General features: G+C 46.3%; 1 protein-coding gene across 2 annotated transcripts in view; it reads right to left on the bottom strand.

The window, feature by feature from the left end:
• The window catches only part of ABCC4 (ATP binding cassette subfamily C member 4 (PEL blood group)), a 194927-nt gene that overhangs the window by 84492 nt on the left and 86531 nt on the right, over positions 1–23904 (bottom strand). For both annotated transcript variants that reach the window (XM_084768221.1, XM_084768222.1), the window contains 6 exons: positions 22899–22995; positions 18580–18789; positions 16888–17028; positions 16493–16530; positions 16052–16146; positions 13978–14124 (listed from right to left, as the gene is read on the bottom strand). In XM_084768221.1, coding sequence (XP_084624347.1) covers positions 13978–14124; positions 16052–16146; positions 16493–16530; positions 16888–17028; positions 18580–18789; positions 22899–22995 — 728 coding nt within the window. The remainder of the gene's footprint in view (positions 1–13977; positions 14125–16051; positions 16147–16492; positions 16531–16887; positions 17029–18579; positions 18790–22898; positions 22996–23904) is intronic.

The following is a 23904-nucleotide window of genomic DNA, read 5'->3' as shown; positions in this document are numbered from 1 at the left end:
ACAGCCACAGCAAGTGAGACATCATCAAAAACATAAGAGAAACGGACAATGGGCTTTCCAAAAGCACACAAAAATGTAATTAATATATACCTAAGTTTTCTAAGAAAGAAATAAAAAACAGCTAGAATTGGGTTTATATCCCATCATTTTATACTGCTTGTGAAAAACTGCCCGGATCAAAATGTCTTACTATGAACACTGGGCATTCTGAGAACTAAGGCTTCTCAGAGACTGCTCTCCCGTGGTTGGGCAAACATGGAGTCCTCCAGACCCAGAGGACAGGGAGTCCTGAACCACACTGTCACCCTCATCTGTGACTCTAGTAACCTATGACCTGAAAACTTTAAATGGAACATTCCAGAAGCAAATAACTCAAGAATTCTAAATGTGTTTAATTATAGTATACTATCACTAATCTAATCCATTATTGGCTATTGTTGCTTATCTCCCTCGGGGCATAATTCATGAAGTAAAGTTTATCATAAACATAAAAGGGGGTGTCAGTGAATGTTGGGCAGCAAAGTACTTGTCAGTCAAGTAGGAGAACTGGGTTCAGATCCCCAGTACTTACGTAAAAACCAAGCCCAGGGCTATGAGTCAGTAAGGCCAGCACCACTGTGGGAGGCAGGGTGGCAGAGCCAGGTGGATCCCTGGGGCTTCTGGTCAGACCAGGTGTCCAGCGTCGTCACCAAATTGGTGAACTCCAGTTTCGGCAAAAAGCTGCCTCAAAATTTAAGATGGAGAGTGACTGACCTCAGGGTACCATGTGACCTCGCCCACACATACAGAAAAAAAAAAAAAAACCCAGGTACACATGCCACACACGTACCCAAAATAAATAAGGAAAATGTCTGTGGCCAGCAAAGAGCACACTCGCCAGGCACCTTGTGCCAAATCCCCAGTACACAGAGACACTCAGACGTTAGTAAATGCTGACATTCTCGTGTTAGCCAGTGATTCATGGGAATCTTGTCCTTTAAGTTTTTATTTCAAGCTTTGCACAGACAGACAGGGACAGTACCAAGAGGGCTGGGCAAGAGGACAAAGGGCACTGCAGACCAGTAGGGCAGACAGAGACTCAGGAAGCAGGGCCCAGAGCGGGCATTTTGTTTTGTTTGTTGTCATTTTGTTAAGACTGCAGGTGAAGGGAAATAACTAAAGTGACAACATTTGGACACATTTAAGGTGCGAACACAAAGGGAAGATGATGTTACTAAGTGACAGGACACAGGAAGGGGCCAAATCTGTCCCACTCCTGGCTGATCCAGCTTGATAAAACGCTTGGTTTTTAATGGCCAACAGACACAACCTGCCCCTATGACTGATCTCTGAGACATCAAAGGCGTAGTAGGGAAAGGAACACTGAAAAACCCTCTCATGTCTTTTCCCAAACTGCCTGTTTGGGTTTCTTAGCTTTTTAAAGTTCAGACCCTTTTATTCCATTATTACTAGACAAATCCTATAGTGCAACAGGGTCACTGAGTGTCAGCACAGGGCAGGACATGGAGAAGACACTGATGTGACAGATGTTGACTCTAGTCCAGGGCCTGGCAAAGGCTCCCCGCCTGCAGACACACTCCCCAGCCACCGAGTGGGAAAGCAGCTCTTCTCTTAGGTCTCTCCACCCAAAGCCGCGGATCTTGATATCTCTCAAGGTTATTAGAATCAGCCAGTAATTTGTGGCATTTTAATGGTTGGTTTATTAATGCTAATGGAGCAGTCGATGTAGTAGGAAGTTATTTTTGTCCTGTTTGACTTGTTACACCCTTCAGTGTTCGAAAAAGATAACCCATGGCTTCAGAAAACCAACTAGAGATCTCATTTTCTCCTTGGGCCTCTGTAGCTGTATTTTGCGCAAGAGGAAGTCTTGAAGCATCAGAGTGCCCACCTGACAGACATGTGGAAGCATTGCCCAGAATTAGCTGCAGCGAACAAGCCACAGAGTGTCTCTGAAAACACCCCATGAATAAAATTTGAAGGCTCAACAATCTGAAGCTGCCTCGGGTCAACTCTAAATTTCACTTGTGAAATTTGTCATTTTTCACGCTTTTTGCAAAAGGTGAATACATGGAAGTTCTACATTTTGACCTGAAATAGCATTAAAAAAAAATAAATAAAGTTTCTCCCACTCTGATGAAGAACAACTATCTACTTACCTGGAACAATTCCAAAGTGCCGTTTAAGTAGAACTTAATTTACCAAATTTCAAACTGTCTTTCCTTAATTGCAAATAGACTTCCGTACTGAACTTCAGTCATACCATTTTCAAACAAAAAGTAAAACAGATGTTTGGTACTTACATGCAAAATTGAGCTCTCATTGTAAAGCCAAATTAAGTTTAAAATGAACTCTGGAATAAAGCTAAGACCCACTGAAAACAAAAACAAAAACAAAACAAGCAAGAAAACAAAAGCACACACTATTGTTTTCGTGTGATGCTTGTTAGTCTCAGGTGATTCGTCTACTTCCCACAGCGCCAGGAAAACTTACACACCACACGAGTGAGTTACTTATCAACACCCGTTTAACAGTTTGAACGAGCAATGTCTTCGACAGACCCAGAGAGCTCAAGAGTTGGCAGCAGTGTTTGGAGGCTCAGGAGGAGCAGCCTGCCTGGAGCAAGGACGTCACTGGCTTTGAGCACATAAGCTCACTTCCTCTGTCTCACACTCGTGTTCAAGGATGTGAGCTCTTCTCCGCACTCCGTGACAATCTCGGACCTGTACACCGAATTAAACTCACCTCTTCCCTCAGTGGCTGGTGGCTTGTCACAAACACAAAACAGTAACTCAAAAACAGCATAAGAAAGAAAATAACTAAGCTATCTAGCATATTTATTTAGAATTTGTAAGTTGGGGAATTATTTTAAAAGGTCAAAAAATAAAAATTAAATCAACGTTAACTACATGTGCCAGCCAGTGTCTTGCATCACGTTCACACACACGTGAGCGCATGTGCATATGCGTGTGTGAGTGGGCACACACACATACACACACACACACACACACACACACACACAGTGCCACATATAATGCTGCAAGCAGTTTGACAAGGCCACATAGCTTGGCATGGATGAGGCCGTGATTTGCCAACAGGTAGGCAGGCTCTAAAGTTATGCTCTTTATCACTGGCTGCCTTGGTTCCAAACCACCACAAGGAAATAAAGGAAGGGGACACTGCGGTTCCTGCTGGGTAAACTCTACTTATCAGTTCTTTTCCAAACTTCCTGTCTTATGCCCCTTTCCAACCCACTGCACCAGGAGACACTAAATCTCACCCAGGCACAGAAACATAAGTGCTGCAGAAGACACCTGCTTCAACCCGGAGGATACTCATTGGCAGCCAGAGTCCTCTCGAATTTGACGCCAAATCAAAAGCCACCATGAGAATTAAGGGGTGAAAAGACGGGTACCCAACGTCTACCCAAAGCTATGAGGCGCTCCCAGTCTGAGGTGGCCCTGTTCTGCAGCACAAAAGCTCACATTCTGACTTTATCTTAACTAACATTCAGCAATTTTAATAAAGAAAAACCCCAGAAAGATCCGTTCCTGAAAGCTAAGTCAATTAGCTAGCTTAGCACTGCTACAGCTTCTGGAGTGTGGAAGAAGAGTGCTCGGAGAAGGTGCCACTAAGGGAACTGAAACTCTTCACATAAAGTGGTTTTTTTTTTTCCCCAAGACAGGGTTTCTCTGTGTAGCCTTGGCTGTCTTAGGCTTGCTTTGTAGAACTGGCTGGCCTCGAACTCACAGAGATCCACCTGCCTCTGCCTGGGTGCTGGGATTACAGGCGCGTGCCACCACACTCAGCTCCACATGGAGTTTTTAAATTCTCTAATGTAGGAGAGGTGCTGAGTGTGCTTGCCTGGACTGATGGCTCGTGAGTCCTGAAGAAACCCAAGTCTCTCTGACTTTGGGCTAAACAGGTGATGTTGAGATTACCCAGTTGCTCCGCCCTGTGTAATAAGTAGCTCCAGCAAGTTATGCCAGCATCCATTTATTTAGTCTTAAAGTCAAGGGAGAAAGACTTTTCAGCACCCCAAATCCACCACCACAAGGAACTCACTAACCCCAACGTGAGTTCCTTTTCCGCCCACCAACATGGCCACGTCAAGCCCAGTTTTGAAGCGTTCGCACCATGTGCTCACTTCACCAGCACAGATACTAAAACTGGACCGGTGCAGAGATTCGCATGGCCCCTGTGCAAGGGCAGCATGCAAATTCGTAGAGTGTTCTATATTTTTCCCCTTTAATCCCAGAGCTCTTGAGGCAGAGGCAGGAGGATCTCTGTGAGTTCAAGGACAGCCAGGGAAACACAGAGAAACCCTGTCTCAAAAACAAAAAACAAAACAAAAAAAACCTGCCTATGGTATAATACATAACAGGACACTCCAAACTATATTTGACTTTCATTTTTATGATAATAAAGAGATTAGAGAGAAGATGTATATTCGTGTGAGATACAGTTTTAAGATGTCAATACTATACTATCTCCTTTCTCAAAAAGGAAAAAAGAATTTACAGTCCACACGCTGTCCCTCCCCCAAATCAATTTCACGACTCTAGGGCATTCTGATCTAACTGGAGGATTTTTTTTTCTTTTAATTATTTAAAATGTCACGAGTGTTTTTGCTTGCATGTGTGTAAGCTGACCACAGGAGTACAGCGCCTGCGGAGGTCAGGGCAGGTGCTGAGTACCCGAGAACTGGAGGTGCAGATGGCTTTGAGTCACCACCACGTGGGTGCTGGAAACCAAGCCGGGTCCTCGGCAAAGCCACCTGCAGAGCCATTGCTCTGGCTCCACTTTCAAATTTTTAAAAATTTTGCAAGAGTTTTACAAATCTTACAAAAAAGCCATGTTTCCTTGTTCTTCTAATCTTTTGTCTTGTTCTGAGACAGGGTTGTTCTTCTACTCTGACGTACTGAAAAGTAACGAAAACAATTCTGTCACGGCCCTGACTGTGCCGTAAAAGCACAACTGGTCCAAGTGTGTGGAGTTACACTTATAAGAAAATATGTCAGAACAAATAGCCCGACACTGAAGTAGCTTTACAAATGTCTCAGTGCCAAGCAAAAGGCACTGCTGTGGTACTGCTCTTGACTGGCCTGCAAATCTTGAGATCAGATTATAGGCTCTGCTGAGTGCAAAAAGAGTCCAGCCACTGAGCTGGGCAGTGGTGGCGGACACCTTTAATCCCAGCACTCGGGAGGCAGAGGCAGGCGAATCTCTGTCAGTTTGCAGCCAGCAGGGTCTACAAATCGAGTCCAGGACAGCCAAGGCTACACAGAGAGACCCTGTCTCGAAAAACTGGGGGCGGGGGGTGGGGGGGAGAGTCCAGCTACGAAATCAGAAATCTAAACTTCCAATTCAAGTTCAAAGGGAAGTCCTGAACTAGCCACTAACCCCAACACCAGAGAGAGGGGCCCAGCAGGGCAGGGCCACCGTTTCTAAAGATGTTTTCACAACAAGCTGCGCTGTGCACCAGTTTCCAGCAAAGGCAGACCTGCAGGCAGGATTTCCCCAACACGATCAGAGTGACTGAATATGGAACAGTGTCTGGCTGAAGATTTCCAAACACCCAGAGCAAGTCTAAAATAGACTTTCCAGGTGTTCAGGAGGTTGAAACATTTGCCCACGTGATACAATCTATTAAAATGCAAATGTAAAAAAGAAAGAGAAATGAAAGCAAAGCCTCTGCAGAACAGAGAGCCTGATTTTGTGATAGCTTTCTACACAAGCAGAGCATTTTTAATAAACTTCCCCTCGAAGTGCACTTTGAAGCTTGTCAAGTCTTTCTTCTAGATATTAAAGGGCTTCTACTTAAAGACGGGGATTTTTTCCCCCTCCAAGATTAACCCTGGTTTCCAAGAATAAGAACACTCACTGGATTATGGCTAACTGCAAGATAACATCACTAACAGAGAAAACGCCACTGCATATACCCCGTTTCCCGCCCAGACTTCTAGAAAGCACACAGAGTGCATGTACGTCTCCTTCGAGGGTTAACTCTGGATGCCTTAGCCCATTCCCTGGGTTGAGCTGTTTCCTGTGATGGGGTAGGAAAGTGTTTGGATAATAGCTGGGCCTTTTGAGGCTGCTGTAAACTCAGTGATTGCTATCTTCAACACAGAATCGTGTACTTGCTTCCCAACTCATCCATCCTCCCACTAGTGTGGTTTCGGTGTGAAAACAACTGACCCTGAAGTACCAAAAGAGCTTTCAGAAACTTTATGCAATCAGGGCCGGTGTCTGATGTCACGGATGGTGAGTTAGGTGTCCCTACGCATGTACAGCTCCGCCCACAACTCTGAACTATCCAATCCACATCCACTCAATACAGAGTCAGGCAATAGTGGTGCAGGATGGCGTTTGGTTTATTTTTATGTTTTCTTAAAATAATCTGTTGTCTGTGGCTATTTAGGCTTGCCAATGCCTGTGAAGATGAGGTTTAACAGACACCTAGAAGATGTCCTGTAAATGTCTGAGGAGAAAAGAAATTCCTTTTTTACTTGTTGGAGGCCAAGGACGAGGGAACTGAAGTGAGTGGCTTAGCGACCACAAGGCCATGTTCCCACCAGGCAGAAACAGGCAAACCTCTCAACCTGCCTCAGCCTCCCGCCCACTCTCGTCTGACCACGTCTGTTGGTGTCTCAAAACGGACGCATTTTCTCCTTTCTATTTCTTGGGGCCACACACTGTATAAAACCCAACTATGAAAGTCCTCAAACCCCGAGCTACGGGAAGACTGAAAATTCCCTTCAACTACCAGTGTCTGTCAGCTCCGTCTACCACCCTAGAAGCACAGGCCAGCTTCATGGATGGCAGTGTCCAAAGCACCAACCCTGGCTCCTCTGTCTGTGCCCTCCCAACCTGCAGATGAGGTCCGCTGTGCTGTACTGTCAGCTGCTCTTACGAAAGCAGAGTTCAATTCCATATTCATGCTAAATGTAAAACAAAAGGCTGTAATTTTATCCTACTTATCTCGGAGCTCCGTTGCTCTTTCTGGGCATAGCTTGGGGACATAGAGGCTGTCCTTTGTTCTGTCAAAACCAACATGCACTCACTCACCAAGTACAAAGTGCCTGAACTTGAGTATGAGAAATGCAGTAAGAAAACAGCAGATAAGTTTGAAGAGCTCGAAGCCAACACAAGACCCAGGTGGGGCATACAGGATTAACTATGAGAGACAAACAGGAGGAGAACACAACTCTTAGGAAGCCCTTACTGGCTTCCACACAGCACCCCAAACTCTGCTGCCCCCTCACTAGACTCTGTAACATCAGATTTATTCATGATGAACTTGGTACTGAACTCCCAACTCCATTTTCCCTCGAAATGCTGCACAAGAGCAGAGACTTTTATGAAGAATCCTCCATGCACTTGTTGCTTGGAGCGTTTCTGGCTGCAGAACCAACAGTGGAGAGAACCCTTTCAACGGCAGCCCCAAATGCCCGTGGACCACAAGTCCCAGAGAGCAACGGCCAAGGACTGCACATGGGCCTAGCTCTAAATTTGTTAGAAATTTAAACACCGCAGATTCCAAACCACTGGGTGCCTCACGGTGTAGGGCATTACATCACAGCCATAGAACTTGCCTACCTTCAGAGAAGACAGACTCAGAAGGCTAGCAGTATATTCAGATACTAAATACAAATTTACTGTAAGAAGTGACTATTATTTTGATAAGTACTTTAGCAAACTGTATAAAGGCAAACAAAAAATTATACTTTATGTGAGATAAAATGTCACAGGCTCAATGATGCAAATATTTAGATTTTTCCCCCCAGTTTGTTCATTGCAAAATGAAGAATAACATTTATAATAGAGGGGACAAAGATGAAATACAAATATGCATGTAACATTTATTATATGCCTTCGTGGAAAAATCACTTACAATAATTAAGCAAAATGTCATCCTTTTAATCTTCTGAAATAGAACAAGATCATTATTTTCAACAAGTTAACAGCTTTCCAAATCTTATGTTTGAAACATTCTATTGGACAACCACAAACACAAGGCTGTCTGTCTCTGTCTCTGTCTCTTTCTCTCTCCAACTGTCTCTGTCTCTCTCTCACACACTGTGTGTATGTGTATGTGTGTGACTGAGCTGCCAGTATTTACATGTACAATTTATTATGGGAAAAATGAATAAAGAGCAATCCAAACATTCTAACAGATTTAAAACAGTGTATTATTTACCAGCTGTAGAAAAGTACTGTAATAATCTCACTTAGAGAGATTACTGATGAAATAACAACAGCAATCAAATCTATGTAACTATGTAACTATTTAAACTCATAACAAAGGCTTTTATTATGCTATTAGCAGTAAATGGGCAACTCCCATAAAATATCACTTAATATCACCCCTGATAAGAGTTTAAGTACATATAACCATTGTTATGTGAAAAAAAACATTATTTTTACTATGTGACAACTTGACAGGACTTAATTGCCACACCTACTTCAAACCATTAGCTATTTCATTCAGACCAGAAAACATAATATTTATGTGGCCTTTGAGGATCACTATGATTAATGCAATCTTCTATGTAATTCCTTTTGTACTCACTCACGTTTGTTATTATTAACAGGGAAAAAATGAAAGGGGGGATGTGTGTTTTTATTTTGCAACAAAGCTTTTCTGACGATGACTAACTTCTTCCTTTGAACAGAAAATGCCTCTTAAAGCAACTAATGTACATATAAATATATTCTTTACAATGCGCATAAAGCAAGGAAAAGGTCTGAAAGATGCCCCGGAGGCCTTACGGCATAATTAAAGCCAATCTGGGCATGGTGAGTACATGAAAACTGTCAGGGCACTGTTATTCTTACTCTCAGTTTCTTACAGCTCGTCTGCACTCAAGGAAGAGAAATCATCGTTTCTCTCAGCCATATCCACGACAGATCTCAGTTGAAAGGAAACACAGCGAGCGATCTGGCACAAACGGGCACCTCACCAATTTCCAGCACCATGGCTGAGTATTTACACTGGTGGCGAGTGATGACACCAGCGAGCTATTTTAACACGAAGCCTTGCCTTGTAAATCGTCTGAATGACGCTGTGTCAGAACGCCTCCCATAAATCAGAGGGTTAAGACCAGTATTTCTTGTTTAAACACGCTACCTGCTCGGCAGAAGCACTTGTGTGAACAGGCATAGATTAATGTGTGCTAAGCAGAGCCATTTTACCTCCAAACTTATAGAGCTATAATTTAACAGACCTATTATTGTCAAGGTAATTTTGACAGTGCTGTATTATACGTGTTAAAATATGCATTCAGCACGAACTCCAGTGGTCACTGGGACTGAATAAACAGGCCGGTATCCTGCAATTAGATTTCTTCTCTATTGAGGACTTTCTTCTTTTGCTTTTCTGGCAAAGGCGAGGTGTGTTGACAATTGGTTTTATATATGCTCCAGCAAGACAGCCCTTGCTGACAGTACAAATGCTCGCTATGCGGCTTTCAACTTCCTTTTCACTTCTCCATGAGGTCTTTTAGCAAGCCAGCCTGGACTCCAAGGCTTCCCTTCCCAGGCTGGAGAAAGAGAACAAGAGTGCCAACCACTGGCAGCCCTCTGCCAGCCCTGAGATGCACGCGCAGCCTAACGCAGAGTGGCTAACCTTTGTGAAGCCGGCTAGGAACCCAGCTTCTCCCTCAGTTGAGCTGTGAATCTTAGTCACTATGCAACCTCTAGATTTATTAGGGTGGATATTAGTGTGTCTATCTTAAAATCTAGGACCACTGGTGACATTCTCAGTGGCCACTTCCATCAGAAAATATATAATTTAATGTTATTATATTATTTAATATATATTTTAAATCAACAGAAGTCAGTGCTTCTTTTCCCTGTTTCCCAGGATCTTATATCTCATATACTTATTTCTTAAAATGATGACATAAATGGATGCTTTTCTTTATACTGTATAATGCACATACTAGCACACACATACAACATTGCAGAAACATCTGCCACGTGAAGGAGCGAGCACACAGGCATCACCCAAGATTAACTCCGTGCCTCCCGGAGAAAACACACAAGCACGCCAGCCGGCACCAGTGGCTCCACTGACAAATAATGGCAAACGAATATTTCTATGAATCTATGTGACCAAAATTGAGCAACAGAAGGCAGGACCATTAGCGAGCCCTTCTTCTGTGTCCAAAGCGAAAGGGTAAGTGAGGCGACTGGACGGAGTAAAAGGTCTGTGGATTGAGATGGTGGGGAACTAAAACTCAAGGCACAGTGAGCATCTTTCGCCCTGGACTCGTGTTTTGCAAGGAACACAGCGGCCGGTCAGAACAGACCCTTTAGGAGATAAACCGCATCAGCCAGGAGGACAGCCCTTGCCTAGAGTCCAGTCCAGACAGTGCTGAGCGGGACTCAAGACAGGTCTTTGCAATGCTGGGTGTCCTCAAGCAGCACGTGCAAGCTTCTTTAATGCAGCTACCTGTTTCGGGCGTGATGAACGGCAAAAACAAATGCCTTTTATTTTTTATTTTTTATTTTTTAACATTTTCTGTCACTGTACAAAGACAGAAAGTAGAAAAGAAGCCGTTTCCAAGACAGCTGTAACAGCGGGCCCGGGTTCTGCCATCCAAGAGCTCTGCAGCTAGCTCTCCAGTGATCCTGCAGCTCATGTCGCCCTCTTGTGCCCAGTGCCGGAAGCAGCCTGGCTCCCACAAGGAGAACCTGTTTGTGACCTCAGGAGAAATCCCGGGTTTGCTTCCTTTACCAGCCTAGACCCAGCATTTGTGTGCAGCCTGTTTACTGAGATCTTGCACTGAAGTGCTAGGACAAAAGGGAAGCTCTGATGAGGAAGAGGGAGGTGGAAAGGGAGGCGGAAGATGACAATAAACAGTGTCCGACTCAGTTCCAACTCAGATACGGCAGGAGCAGGCGGGGTGCAGCTCTGTATGAGATGAACGCCGTCGCCATCGCCGTCACCATCATCACAGCACCGCGAAGGGGAAGAGGACAGAAAAGAACTAGGGGTGAGAAGAAGGAAGTGGGGAGCAGGGATGAGGAGAACAGGAGAGCTGGCTCTTGGTACACACTGTTCTGGTCCAAAATTGGTCCTAATTATGAGCTTAAGATCTATCAGATTATGAAACATAAATAAACAGTCAGGGGCTACATTACACAAACCTACTGCAGCTAACTGTGCACACTCACACGTGGACTCCACAGAGAGAGTAAGCTCACATCTTATGGCATAGAGAGGTGTGATCGTGGCCATCAGCCACAGGGGATGGTGAAATTAGTCATGACACATCCTAGAGAAGACACTAGACTTCCAGGTTTGCCCCCACTCTCTCCTTTAGCTACCAGTCAGTGAACCTGGGACGAAGGCCTGGGTCTCGGAACACGTGCAAAAGTCGCCAACTGCTCAGCTCCAGAGGGGAGGGTGAGTGGACACAGGCCGAGAGATAACACGCCTGGGTGGCGAGCAGGGAAACCCCATGATGACAGGACGAGTCACATTTAAATTCCAGAGTATCATCCTTGAGACTACTCTGACACAAGCAGAGACCGGAAGAGACGGAAGGGCCAGGTCAAGGCCAAGCTGAGCTTAGGGCCCACTGGGCGGGGCAGAGCTACGAGGCTCCACCTCAGGTTTCTATGCCAATCTCCTCCCACATCTCGCTTACTTGACGTGGTACGCTGGCAAAAGTCTTTCTAGTCCCCTTAAGTTATCTAAAGTGTAGGAGGATGCTGGCATGCAGAGACAGACGGCAGGACACTCCGGCTGACCCTGGGTGCTCCCAAGGGCTCTCTGAAGAGACACTTTTAAAGATAAATTTCTTGTGTCTTTACACTGCACAGCAGGCATGTTGTGTGACCGAGGAGGCGTGACATACTGGGATACTTCCGCACACACTGTATGTTACACACGCTGTACAACCACTACAGCACATGGATAGTTCAGGGTACAGACTATATTCACAGCATAATTCATAGCCTGGATGTGTCTGTCTTTCATCATTGTAAAGTGTGCAAATTTTGTTCAAATGCGAACTGAAAAAGGTTTTTAACTTGCTTTTTTCGTCTTAAGTATTCCACTAAAAAGGTAAATGATTCATGTTTACATTTGTGTCAAATATCTTTGGGGTTTATTTGGGCTCTGTTTTCACTGAATGGAGAAAGTCCATAGAAGGGAAAAGCTTGATAGAAGATTAGTCACCCGAGATTTAGACCGAACCCCAAATCCCTCAATAAATAAGAAAAACAGCACCAGGAGAAGTGTGCAAGTCCCCAACATGAAGAGCGGAGCCTCACAGCAGAGTACAGCCCGCTGAATGTTCCAGGTGTACCTGCAGCTCCGCGTTAGCCACCACGAGGAGCAGCTCCGTGCACACAGCACCAGCACCTCCAGCTACGTTCTGACCGGCCGCCGCTCCAGCCAGACTGCGTGTGGCGTCTGCTGTTCCTCCTTCTGTGGGCTCTCCCTCGTGCCCACAGTATGTGTGGGATTAATGTGTGTGTGTGTGGAACTTCCCAGAATTGTCTCATTCAGTCCTCCCAACAATCATGTAAAACAAGAAAGGCCAGAATTTCATCGCACAGGTAAGAAAACTGAACCACTGTCCCTGTCACTCACGCTCACTCGTTGGGACTGGCGGGAGGGCTAGGCGCCATTTCAAGCACCTAAAATCATTCACCTGCTTAAATCTCAGTTTTTAATAAGATGGGGATGGACAGAGTCCCCATTTCCCACATATGAATGCCAAGACATTGAGAGACTGAGTGACAGGCCTCTGAGCATCATTAGAGCCATAACCAGTGGTTCTCACAAGGAACTAGTGCCAAGATGCCCCTGGCACAGGGTCCACACTTTTCACCAACACATCCTACTTTGAAAATTGCTCATCTGATACTGTCCAAATGCTTTGTTCTTGGTCCAGCAGCCACAGTCATCTGCACTCCCTCTAGGCCACATGCCTCCTCAGTAGCTTCTGATAATTATCACCTGCATAAACAAAGCTGCCTCACGCCTCACCACTGACCCCTGACAACCAAGGTCTGTGATGATGACTAACACCTTTCTAGGAATTTGGCCCAGGAAGCTTCCTGCAGACGCAAGTGGGTCGGAGGACTATCATGGGGCCTCCAGCCAGCCACTGGGTATAGGGGATCTCGTCACGGGAGATGGTGAAACAACAGCTGGCAAAGAAGGAAAGTGGGTTTTCTGTTGCTCATTTTTAAAAGCAGAGTTACACTGGAGGAGAAGTCAGTGCTCTTACCCCCTGAGTCATCTCTCCAGGGCCCCAAAACAGAGTTAAAGTGGATGGAGTGGTGCACTCTGGAGTCTCAGCACATGTGAGGAAAAGGCAAGAGAGAAGTCACCAGTTCTCAGGGCCAGCAGGGTCCACACAGTGACTTCCTGTCCAGCCAGAGCTACAGTACAAATACTATTTAAAAATACTAAATAACTAATGTATTTATACTACATAACAATAAATAAGATAAAATAAAGAGTCAAAAAACATTTACTAAGGGGTGACTACATTTGGGGGTTTTAGGCATACCAGTCAAGTCAGCCTCGTAGTCAAAGCCTCATTAGTCATGAAATGAATAGTACACAGCCCCTCATTTCCTGCTCAGAGAATGTTCCTCCTAGTGAGACCCTCCCCAAAGGTGGTACAGGCCAATGATGTAAGGTTGCCAGGACACAGTAGGTGACTTAGTACCTGTGCAACTATACCCTGCCTGCCTGCAAGGCATACAGGAGCTCAGCGAGCCTGGACACCTGGATTCACAACTCACTCGGCAAACGGAATGTACACGCATTGTTACACGCTTAGACACTGAGATAACTCCATGCAACTGTGGGAGAGAAGCACCAGGGATGCTGGCTGTAGAAAATGGGTAAACATGCCAAGTGATTTTCTCCGAAGACCAACACGTCATTGTATCCTCAGCACAGCAGCAAGACGCACTCAAGTGGGGAGCGCGCTGCGTTGTCTGACTTACCTATTGGATTTCTGTCGAAGAACAACACCGGTGCTCTCAGGATGGACGTAAACATCCTGTTGTGCAAAGTTTGGGAAGCGTTCACGAGAACATAGAACACCAGCAGGGATCTTGCTATGCCAAAAAAGACTGTAACCCCAGTCAAGCCTGAAATAAAGAAGAGAATCATCTGGAGAGGACAGGATGCTTATAAAGACATAAACATCTACGTTCTGCACGAGTATGACGTATTTATAAGGACACTGACAAAAATTACGACGATTAGCTCACTGCATGGAACATATGTGTATGTGGCCAGATAAAGTATAAACTGCAGGCTTCATAAACGAATCGCACATTCTAGTAAAAACCCGGAACAAAGACAGTCAGAGGAAGGCTGTCCTTCTGTGTCCATCCCGCAGCTATTACTTCCAAGTCCCTAAGCCTAACCCTGTGGTGGGTTTTGAGATCAACGTGTGACACAACCAGGGAAGGGGACAAAGGATTTACCAGTTCCTTGTAGTCAGTGCCCAAGTAGCTTTAAAGAACTTGAAAATACCATGTTAAGTTGCACGTGGGAAAACTTTTAAATAGTTGAATTGTGAGAAAATATAAATCATGTTTTAACATAAGATAATTACACACAGGAAGGCAGGTGGATCGCTATGAGTTCGAGGCCAGCCTAGTCTACAAAGCGAGTCCAGGACAGCCAAGGCTACACAGAGAATCCCTGTCTCGAATAAAAAAAAAAAAGAAAAAAAAGATAAATAGGTAACTAATCACCCACTATGAGTCTCATATAAACGCGATCATTTTAAATGAGCATCATTTAAACTATGTGAGTTATTAAGTCATGCTTCAATGACTACGCTGCACAGGTATGTGCATGTTGAGGAGAGTGCAATGTGTGTGTTGCTGAGAGTGCGATACCTTTCTGCACGGGAGGCAAGCCTTGTACCACTGGGCTACCTCACTAACCTTTGCTTTCCTGGTCTCTATTCGCTCAGGGCTCATACTGTGTCGCAGAGGCAAAGACGTTGCCTTCTAACAACACAGTGTTAACCTCAGAAAGCAGCTTAAGTTCTAAAACCCCACACACAGCCATTTCCCTGAGCCACCCCTCCCGCGCACCTCCCGCCCCCCAACCCCCGTGCTCCTTGAATAGACAATGGGCCTTGTTCCCTTTAGGTCTTGCACAGTGCACCAGCTGGGATGGGAACCAGTCAAGGGGTTCAGCTTTCTTAGCAAGAGATCAAGAAAATAAGCGCCAAACCTCGGTGAGTGGGCTCTTACAGACATAATTCATTTTTACCCAAGGAAAGCTCGAATGCGCGTTTCCTTGTGGGAATACTTGAAATTTTAGATGAGGATTTTCTTTTTAGAAGTAAGTAACTCTACACATATCCCAGGCACTCTTGTGAAGACAGAGTGTGGTGTGAATATTAGTCTGGCAAACCAAATGTTAAATTAATCACACAGTTGGAGACGTGATAACATTGTTGATCTCCAGGTAGGAAGGAGCAGTCCTGATTCCCACACACCGGGCTTCTCCCTGCTTAGCGCCCCTCCTTGGGAATCACTGAAGCTGGAGAGATGAGCAGGGGTGCTGGAGGGAGCTTTGCATACCTGTGAGGGATAATGCTTGTATTTGGGGGTTCTTGCTGCCAGTGGATTCCATCCAAGTTCAATAAAGGCCTGGGCTTATTCCACCAGAATTGGAACAATCCAAACCACGGGGTGGGTATCCGTCTCTAATCCCCCTGCCCATCCACAGAACGATAGAAGATTTAGCTAAAACAACCTATTAGAATAGACAATAGCCACATATTTCCAGTGGCTGGTTTTCTGAACGCTCAATCCTAGTTTAACTTTCAAAATCCAGTACAGAGCAAATTAAGAGTCTTCATTCAACCTCTTTCTTCTGGTAGATTTTTTTTTCAAATAATTATTCTAATTAATTCACAGGGGAAATGCGACTCAGTCTCCTAATCTGCTAAGGCGTTACTGAATTACTCCTAGGAGCTCTGGTTACTCACACAGGCTCATTTTAAGCACCCCAGGCCTTCGTATAACAGAAGGAATAACTAAACCTTACCTGCATAAATCCCTAAGTACCAGTTAAGGTCTAGCGTCTCAGTTACACTTCCGGTTGCATTTGTAGTGTTACGCAGAGCACCCTGTTTGTTCGCCCTATGGAAAGAACAACGGGAGGAAAAAAAAATTAAGGTATAGATTCAGGTAAATACAAAAGAAAAGGAGCCTCAGTTGAAGAGAAATGTGCTAGACAGCAGTCCTTGGCTCGCACAGTACTCTGTGCATCCGCCTTTTAAGATTTGAATGTTGACGTTCAGTTCCCAACATGCAGTCGAGGACCAGATGTGGGTCACACCTCACCAGCAAGACACCACTTTTTCCTCATCAGCTGACTAAGATTAGAAGAGAAGGCCCAACAAACCCCATCTCTCCCAAAACACCTGTAGAGAAACGAAGCCACTCATGGACCCGACAGCCTTTAACTCAGATCAGAGGGACTCACCAGTAGGAGAGCCACCAGTCCTGAAGAACGTAGAAAACCTGAGGAGGGAAGGGAAACACACTGTGGGCCTCTTGACCTCTTGTTTAGAACTCACAACTTCTAAGTCGGGGAACATGGAGCGGGGTGGCTGCAGAGACATCGGGTGGCCGGAGCTGGCTCAGGTCTATGCAAACCCAGCTTTCCAGACTAGGCGCCAAGGCTACAACTAAGTAATCTAGATCCTTTTTTTTCCCTCTATACAGTTTTCAACTCCAGTTAGCATCACTTATCACGCTCTCCGACCAGCCAGCGTACCTCAGCGTGAATCCTGAGTGGGCGGCACAGGGCCATCAACCACGCAAAAAAAAATGTGCATGCGCAAATATCACACCAAGGGCACAGAGGTCATCATGTACCTGAGCTGCCATGTTCAGCAGAACAAGGAAGATGATGAAAAACCAAGACGCGCCAGCAGCAAAGTAGTTCTTGTAGGCCTTGAAGCCAACTTTCCCTTCTGAGCGGCTCTCCTCCGGCTGCACTGCCTGCGTGTTCTCTGTCTGTGAAGGGAAAGAGAGGGTGCAGGCTAAAAACCACAACACGAAAGTTCTTCAAAAGCCGACTACTGGCCAAGCTCTGGGCAACAGGTCCACGTGGGAGGGCGGCTGGTGCGTGGGGAGGTGCCTGCTTGCCCATGCGAGGCTCTGAACTCAACCGCAGCAGTAAGAGCACCAAAAGCTGACCAGACGGCCCACGCCACTAGCCAAAGACGGTAACTGAGTTGGAGCCTCCTCTACACGAGAGGTTGGACAACACATGCACGAATATTGGAATTATCTGGGCTCCGAGATTTGGAGAATGAGGGTTCGGATGGCAAAGACAGCTATCTGTGTAGTCAGACCTGGCATGGCTGGGTTCCGCACTCACAAGTTAAAAATCGTCATGTGTGCTTAACATGTGTGGACACTTTTCTTTGCTACTATTCACTAGTAATCATGTACCAAGCGTTTACACAGCATGTATATTGTATTGTGAATTATAACTAACTAGATTAATTTTAACTCTCTAGGTTACTAGAGAGGCCTTAAAACACACAGAAGTACACTGGCTACTTGCACGTACAGCACTTTTACATAAGCAACTTGAACTCCTTTGAACCTTGGTATCTCTAAGGCATCCAAATCCTTGCCATGCCAATACCTTTCTTTCTGTCTTCCTTCCCCCCACCCCCCAGACCAGGCTGGCCTTGAATTCAGAGATCAGCCTGCTTCTGCCTCCCAAGTGCTGGGATTAAAGGTGTGCACCACCTCTGGCTGGCCAGGGTGACTTTGCTTTTAAAGGAGCACTAGCGTGTACTTGCTTGGAAGGCTGTCAGTGTGGTGTAGGTTCATATGAGCTGAAGATACACCTGGGTCTGTGCTGACTACTGGGCTAAGATGTAGCCCTTGGGCTAGGACAAGGAAGAGAGGGAGGAACTAACTGTCTGTCATGTGCTAAGGTTGCCAGAGCTGCATCCTTCTTGACTAACAAATAAAACATCCAAAGTAGGGCAAGGAGCTCTTGTCAGCAAGAGTCCGAGGCAGTGGCTCTCAACCCATGGGTTGTGAGCCTTTCACGGGTCACCCAGGACCATCAGGAAACACAGATATTTACACTAGGGCTCACTGAGAGTAGTGAAGTGACAGTTGTGAAGTAGCAGTGAAAATCGTATGGTTGAGGGGGTCACCACAACATGGGGATCATGTATTAAAGGGTCACAGCATTAGGAAGGGTGACAACAGCCGCTCTAAGGTGCTGTTCATGCTCAGTCTATAGATGCAAAAGCTAAGATTCGCCTATGGTAAATCCTAGACTTCAGACGTCCACGAGCCACAGAGACCTCTGGAACTTCTAGCAGCCACGATGGACGTCTGTGAGGTTCTCCAGCCCACACCCACGGGAAAGCCCCGCCGCAGCCAGGGCTGTTGGCTTTACTCTACTTCAGTCCTGTCAACGACAGTGCGTAACATCTCAGAATCACAGGCTCAACTTTAGGACAAACGAAACGGCCATCAACAGAGTCACAGCGTCTGCGGGAGCCAACAGAACCGTGTAACAGAAGGCAGACTCACATCCTGGCCCTCTGGGGCCCCATCTTTCAAAGAAGGTCTGGACGACTGCTGGGACCAAATGGAGGCCTCGGAGAAGGTTCGGTTCCTGAGCGTCGGCGTTCCCGGGGCTGAGTAATGCTCAGCCTCCTCACTCTCCTTCTTCAAAAGGGAGCCAAAATCTACGCCAGATCTCAGAAACTCGGTGTAAGTCCCCTTCTGCACCATCTCACCCTACAACAAAAGCAGTTTCAGATGCAGACATTTGCACTTGATAACACCAATCAATTGGCCTCAGTCCAGCAGCCTCAATTATGACTGCCCTTGAGTCCGGAATAATAGCGGACAAGCAGGTAGTAACCCGGCCACCTAAGTGACAATCCTGCTTTCTGACAAATTCTAGGTGCCTAGCAACATAAAACCAATGTGTCGTTGTGCCTTACCACGGGCTTTGAGAGAAACAAAAGGTGTCGATGGTGGGAGAATCCACCGAGTTAGGGTGGCGCCCAGAGCATGTGCCAACGTAGGATGCACTTACGCAGCCTTAGCTGGTCACCTGCCCCCTCAGAGACAGGACTTGTACAAACTTCATGGTGTCCGACCAACACTTGCCCCCCCCCCCAAATTTCAGATTCCCACTAAAAGACTCAACATTTCACATGGCATCTAACCTGGTGGATTCTTCCTGACCAAGCAGGAATGAATGTGCAAATATCTTCACAATGTTTTACCCCATGAAGAGAGACCCAACTGGTTTTACCTAAAGTGGCAAACGAATCCCAGGGAAAATGCCAGGGCACGGCATCAAAGGCTCTGAACTGAGGGCAGGGCAGGTTAGAGCAAACGGTTCTGAGCCCAATCTACACCCCCGTCCTCCCCTCCTCCCGCCCAGTCGAGGTGGTCCACTGAGGACAATCCCAGGGCGTTCGGGATTTTAATAATCTGATAGGTAAAGAACTAGAAAGTTACTCCTGATGCACCCTATGTAGTTGCACTTAGAAGATAAGATTTGATTGGCAGACGTGTTTAACGCCCTTCCTCTGGGGATCAATCAGTATGCACACGACATCAGGACATTTACAACTCAGAGAGAGATGGGGCAGCCATCCTCTCTGCTGTTAAACAGGGGCCAGACTGATAGTAAGAGTGGGCCTCAGTTTCTCTATGGTCCCTGTAAGTGGATGAGTGGATTGTTAAGTACGGAAAACTCGCAATATGCAGGAGGCAGGACCTCAGACGCAGTTGCCATGTGCCGTGTGCAGACAGGTGACAAAACTATTCCATACACACTGACTCTGCAGGCAGAATATTCAGCTCTCTGCTCATGAAATTAATTGTTTTCCAGCTTGAGGAATCTGAGCTCATCTTCCCTCTGAGAATAGGAAATGGCTGACACACTAAGTCGTTGCTAAGGGGCTAGTCATCCTGCCTTTTATAATCTTTGTGGTGAGAATTGATTCCGTGGAGCTTTGACGGACGGCTCCCTCAACTGTCTTCGGTAGCAGCAGTAAGTATGAAGGAAGCACTAGCGGACCTTTGCAGGTACTCTCCTGTCCTCGCACAGGCCGTGTGCCACAGCGATGTGCAATCTGTCCCTCTGAGAACAACTGCACACACACACATATTCTGAACTCTGCCTAACATTCATTTGTCATTCCCATCCTTGGCTAAGAGATGACAGAAGGACCCTATGGCTTAGATACAGCTGAACTATTTGTGGTCCTTGCTGTGTGATGTAAGGCTTGGTCCTTACAGGGCACTGCTGGGAGGCTCTGAAACCGTTGGGAGGTGGGGCCTGGTAGGAAGGACCATGGGGCCTTAGCCTCTCTGGCATTGTGTTTCTTCTCAGTGTGAGCTCTTCTTTGTGCCCTTCGCCCATAGCTGTGGCTGGAAGGGCTTTTCAGAAGGGAGCCCACGCAGGTGCCATGTCCTTAACCCTGTCTCCTTATAAAGTGACTTGTGTTCTCCATCAGATCTCTCCCTCGGGGCTCAGGGAACACAGAAGTGGAGGCAGAAGAGTGTAAAGGCCAGAGGGGATGGAGGACACCAGGAGCGCAGAGCCCTCCCAATCACCTGAGCTCACAGAGACTGAAGCAGCAAAGCACAGGGCTCACACGGGCTGCACAGGTCCTCTGTGTATATATTACAGCTTTCAGGTTAGTGCTCTCAGGGACTCCTGAGTGTGCAAATGAGTGGGTCTCTGAGTCTTGTGCCTGCTCTTGGGGCTCTTTTCCCTCTGCTGGTTTACCTTGTCCGACCTTCACGTGATGTGTTTTTGTTTAATCTCATATTTTATTCTGCTGTATCTTGTTGGAAGCACTATTCTCTTGGTGGCTAATTCAGTGCTTAATAAAGCAGAAGGAGCAGTAAACTCGTGTAGGTGCCCGGGGCAGGGAATGGGGGGCTGTTTTCTATCTATGAGAAAGAATCTGACACTCGCCCCCCCCCCACACACACACCCTCCCACCCCCAGCGCAAAAGATGAGGCTTGGCAAAGAGCTCTGGAAGTTTCATGCTAATTTTGACCTCAATAAAGTGGGTGGCTTGTCAGGGGCTAAATGGTGGCCCCGCCCCTCAGGACGTGCTGGCTCTGAATCCTGGAACTAGTGAAAGTGACTTCACTGAGGAGAAACAGGATCTTTGCAGACACAATCAGGTTAAAGGAAGGCCACACGAGAGCAGGACCGAGCGAGCAGACAAACACAGGCTGTGCCTATGATGACAGAGACAGAGGCTGGAACACTGCAGCTGCAAGCTGAAGAAGGCCAAGGGACGCCGCAGGGAGAGCAAAGGGTAGAAGAGGGAAGAATGGATCTTCCCTCGGAGCTTTCAGAGACAGCTCAGCCGAACCAGTGCCTATCAGAGCAGTGGGCTGCAGCCCGGCAGACATATTCGGCCACTGGTGCCCAGCAGTCTCTTCTAGCAGTCCTAGGAAACTGACTCAATGACCTGGCAATCACATCCCTCTGCCTTCTGAACTACCAAAGTGACTCCTAATCGCCTCTGCTATAGGCTCTCAGGGTATCCTGGTGCCTGTGGGAGGTGGGAGATTACAGCTTAGGCCACACATTAGACAACAGTAGCCATGCCAACCCAAGGCCGACGTCCTGTGCTCTGCTCCCACCTCTCTCCACGCTCTTTCTTTCTCTAGCTCCTGCCTAGATGTTCCTCCGCCAGGTAAAGGCATAGCCGTTCTGTCACCGTCCCACAAGCCCCATCGTATCTCCTCTGAGGAGAACGGAGGCCCTACTATGGCCAGGGATCACCTGGCATGTGACTGTGCTATGAATTGGCCCTCCAAAGCACTTGTGCAGAGCAGCATCAAGTGGTCACAGTGGCCAGGCAGCTCAGAGCAGGGCGTGCTCACACAGTCACTGGTTTTGTTAATAAAAGATAGATACTCTTTAGGCAAATAGTAGATGACAATGCAAGGATAGATGGAAGATATCTTAATATTTGCAATTTCCAAATCATCTACTGTACCTTAGGTCATAAAAAAAAAAAAGAAAAGAAAAATCTCTAAGAAAACAACATTTTTATCTTTTTTTTTTTTTTTTTTTTTTTTTTTGCTTTTATGAGACAGGGTTTCCCTATGTAGCCTTGGCTGTCCTGGACTCACTTTGTAGACCAGGGTTGGCCTCGAACTCACAGCGATCCGCCTGCCTCTGCCTCCCGAGTGTTGGAATTACAGGTATGCGCCACCACGCCCCATTTTTATTATCTTTAATCTCAATGGAGCAGCTTGTACATTTGAGTGAGCACTTTTACATTCTGCACGAGGACTGGGGCTTAGCGTGTGAGTGGCAGCTCTGCTCTCTGGTGGGGCTTCTGTTATTATTTGTTTGTTTGTTTGTTTGTTTGGAAGAATACATGAACCAGAGTCTCCTGTATCCTGATCTCACCTTGTGTCCTTTACACAAGAAAATCTTGGACTTGTGGTGCTCCTGCCTCTGTCTCTGGGCTACAGGAGTACAGGGGTGCATCTATCTATGGGGGGCTGGGGCTAGAACCCAGGCCTTTGTGTGTGCCAGGCACACACCCTACCAGTGGGGCCATCCAGTGGGGCCACGTCCCCTCATAGTGATATTTCTAAGAGTCCCTTGGACATCCCCAGATGGAAAGCCCATTTTCAACAAACTTAGGGGTCTAGCTGGACATCTAAGTTCCTCCTCACGCGCACAATGTGCCTTCGAGAAACCCGCAGCTTTGCTCTTCGGTGGGTTTTACTTTCTTCTCAAGTGTTTTCCTGTCTCCGAAGGCCACTGCTTAAAATCTACGTTAAAAATCTCCTTACAAATTCCAACTCAGCTTTAAAAAAAAAAAAAAAAGAAGACATTACTTACATCTTTCAGTATCAGGATGTGGCTGGCGGCCTTTAGGTACTGCAGCTGGTGAGTCACTAAAATGGTGATCTTCTCGTGCAAAGTCTGACAAATGCACCTGCAAAGGCAAAAACCACCAGAGGAGAAACCGCATTAGAACAGGCGTCTCCCAACTGCAGAACAGGAGTTCAGGCCATATGAGAAAACGACAACACAGCAGCAATGTGTAGTGTAAAAGAGGTTTAAATACAAAAGAAATATGAGCTGGAGAGATGGTTTAGCAGTTAACGGTGGGCACTGATCTTGCAGAGGAACCAAGTTCATTTCTCTATGGCCACACTGGGTAGTAAGTACACAACAGCCTGTGTGAACCTCCCAGGGATGCAAGGTCCTCTGCAGGTACCTATATTCATGTGCACGTGCCCACACATCACAGAGACATGCTCTTAACTGAAAAGTAATAAAAATGAATCTTAGCAATTAAATACAAAAATAAGTTAATAATCTGGACTAAGAATTCAACTCACCAGCAGTGCCCGAGAGCCTTGCTCTAGCAAACTTTGAAAAGCAGCCCGGTAGAAAAGGCTGTGGATGCCAATTTTTCTCCCAAAACTTTGTTTTAAAATTACACATATTTACATAGTATACGACAAAAAAAAAATTGAAATTTGCGTGGCACATGATAAAAGCAGTTAAACAAAAAATAATATTCCAAAACAGGACTCAACTAACGTTCTGGCTATCTTAATCGTGACGCGGGCACCCTGGAGTGACAGACTTCCATCACGTAGGAATGCTGGCATTTTCCCTAGATGGCTGCTTAGGTGGTCACTTGCAATGTACACGTCCTCGGGACACAGCTCAGTGGGCGAGTGCACACGCCTAGCATGCAGGAAATCCCGGGTTTAAGCCCCAGTGTCACAGCACATACACCGGTGGTGGCCTACAATCCTAGTACCAAGGAGGTGGAGTTAGGAGGCTTAGCAGTTCAAGGACATCCTCAACTACATCGCAAGTCTGAGGCCAG

The sequence above is a fragment of the Acomys minous genome (assembly GCF_964271855.1).
Source record: "Acomys minous genome assembly, chromosome: 18".
In the NCBI taxonomy this organism is placed as follows: Eukaryota; Metazoa; Chordata; class Mammalia; order Rodentia; family Muridae; genus Acomys; species Acomys minous.
Note: the sequence above shows the minus strand (reverse complement) of the source record. Positions and strands in the feature narration are given on the sequence as shown.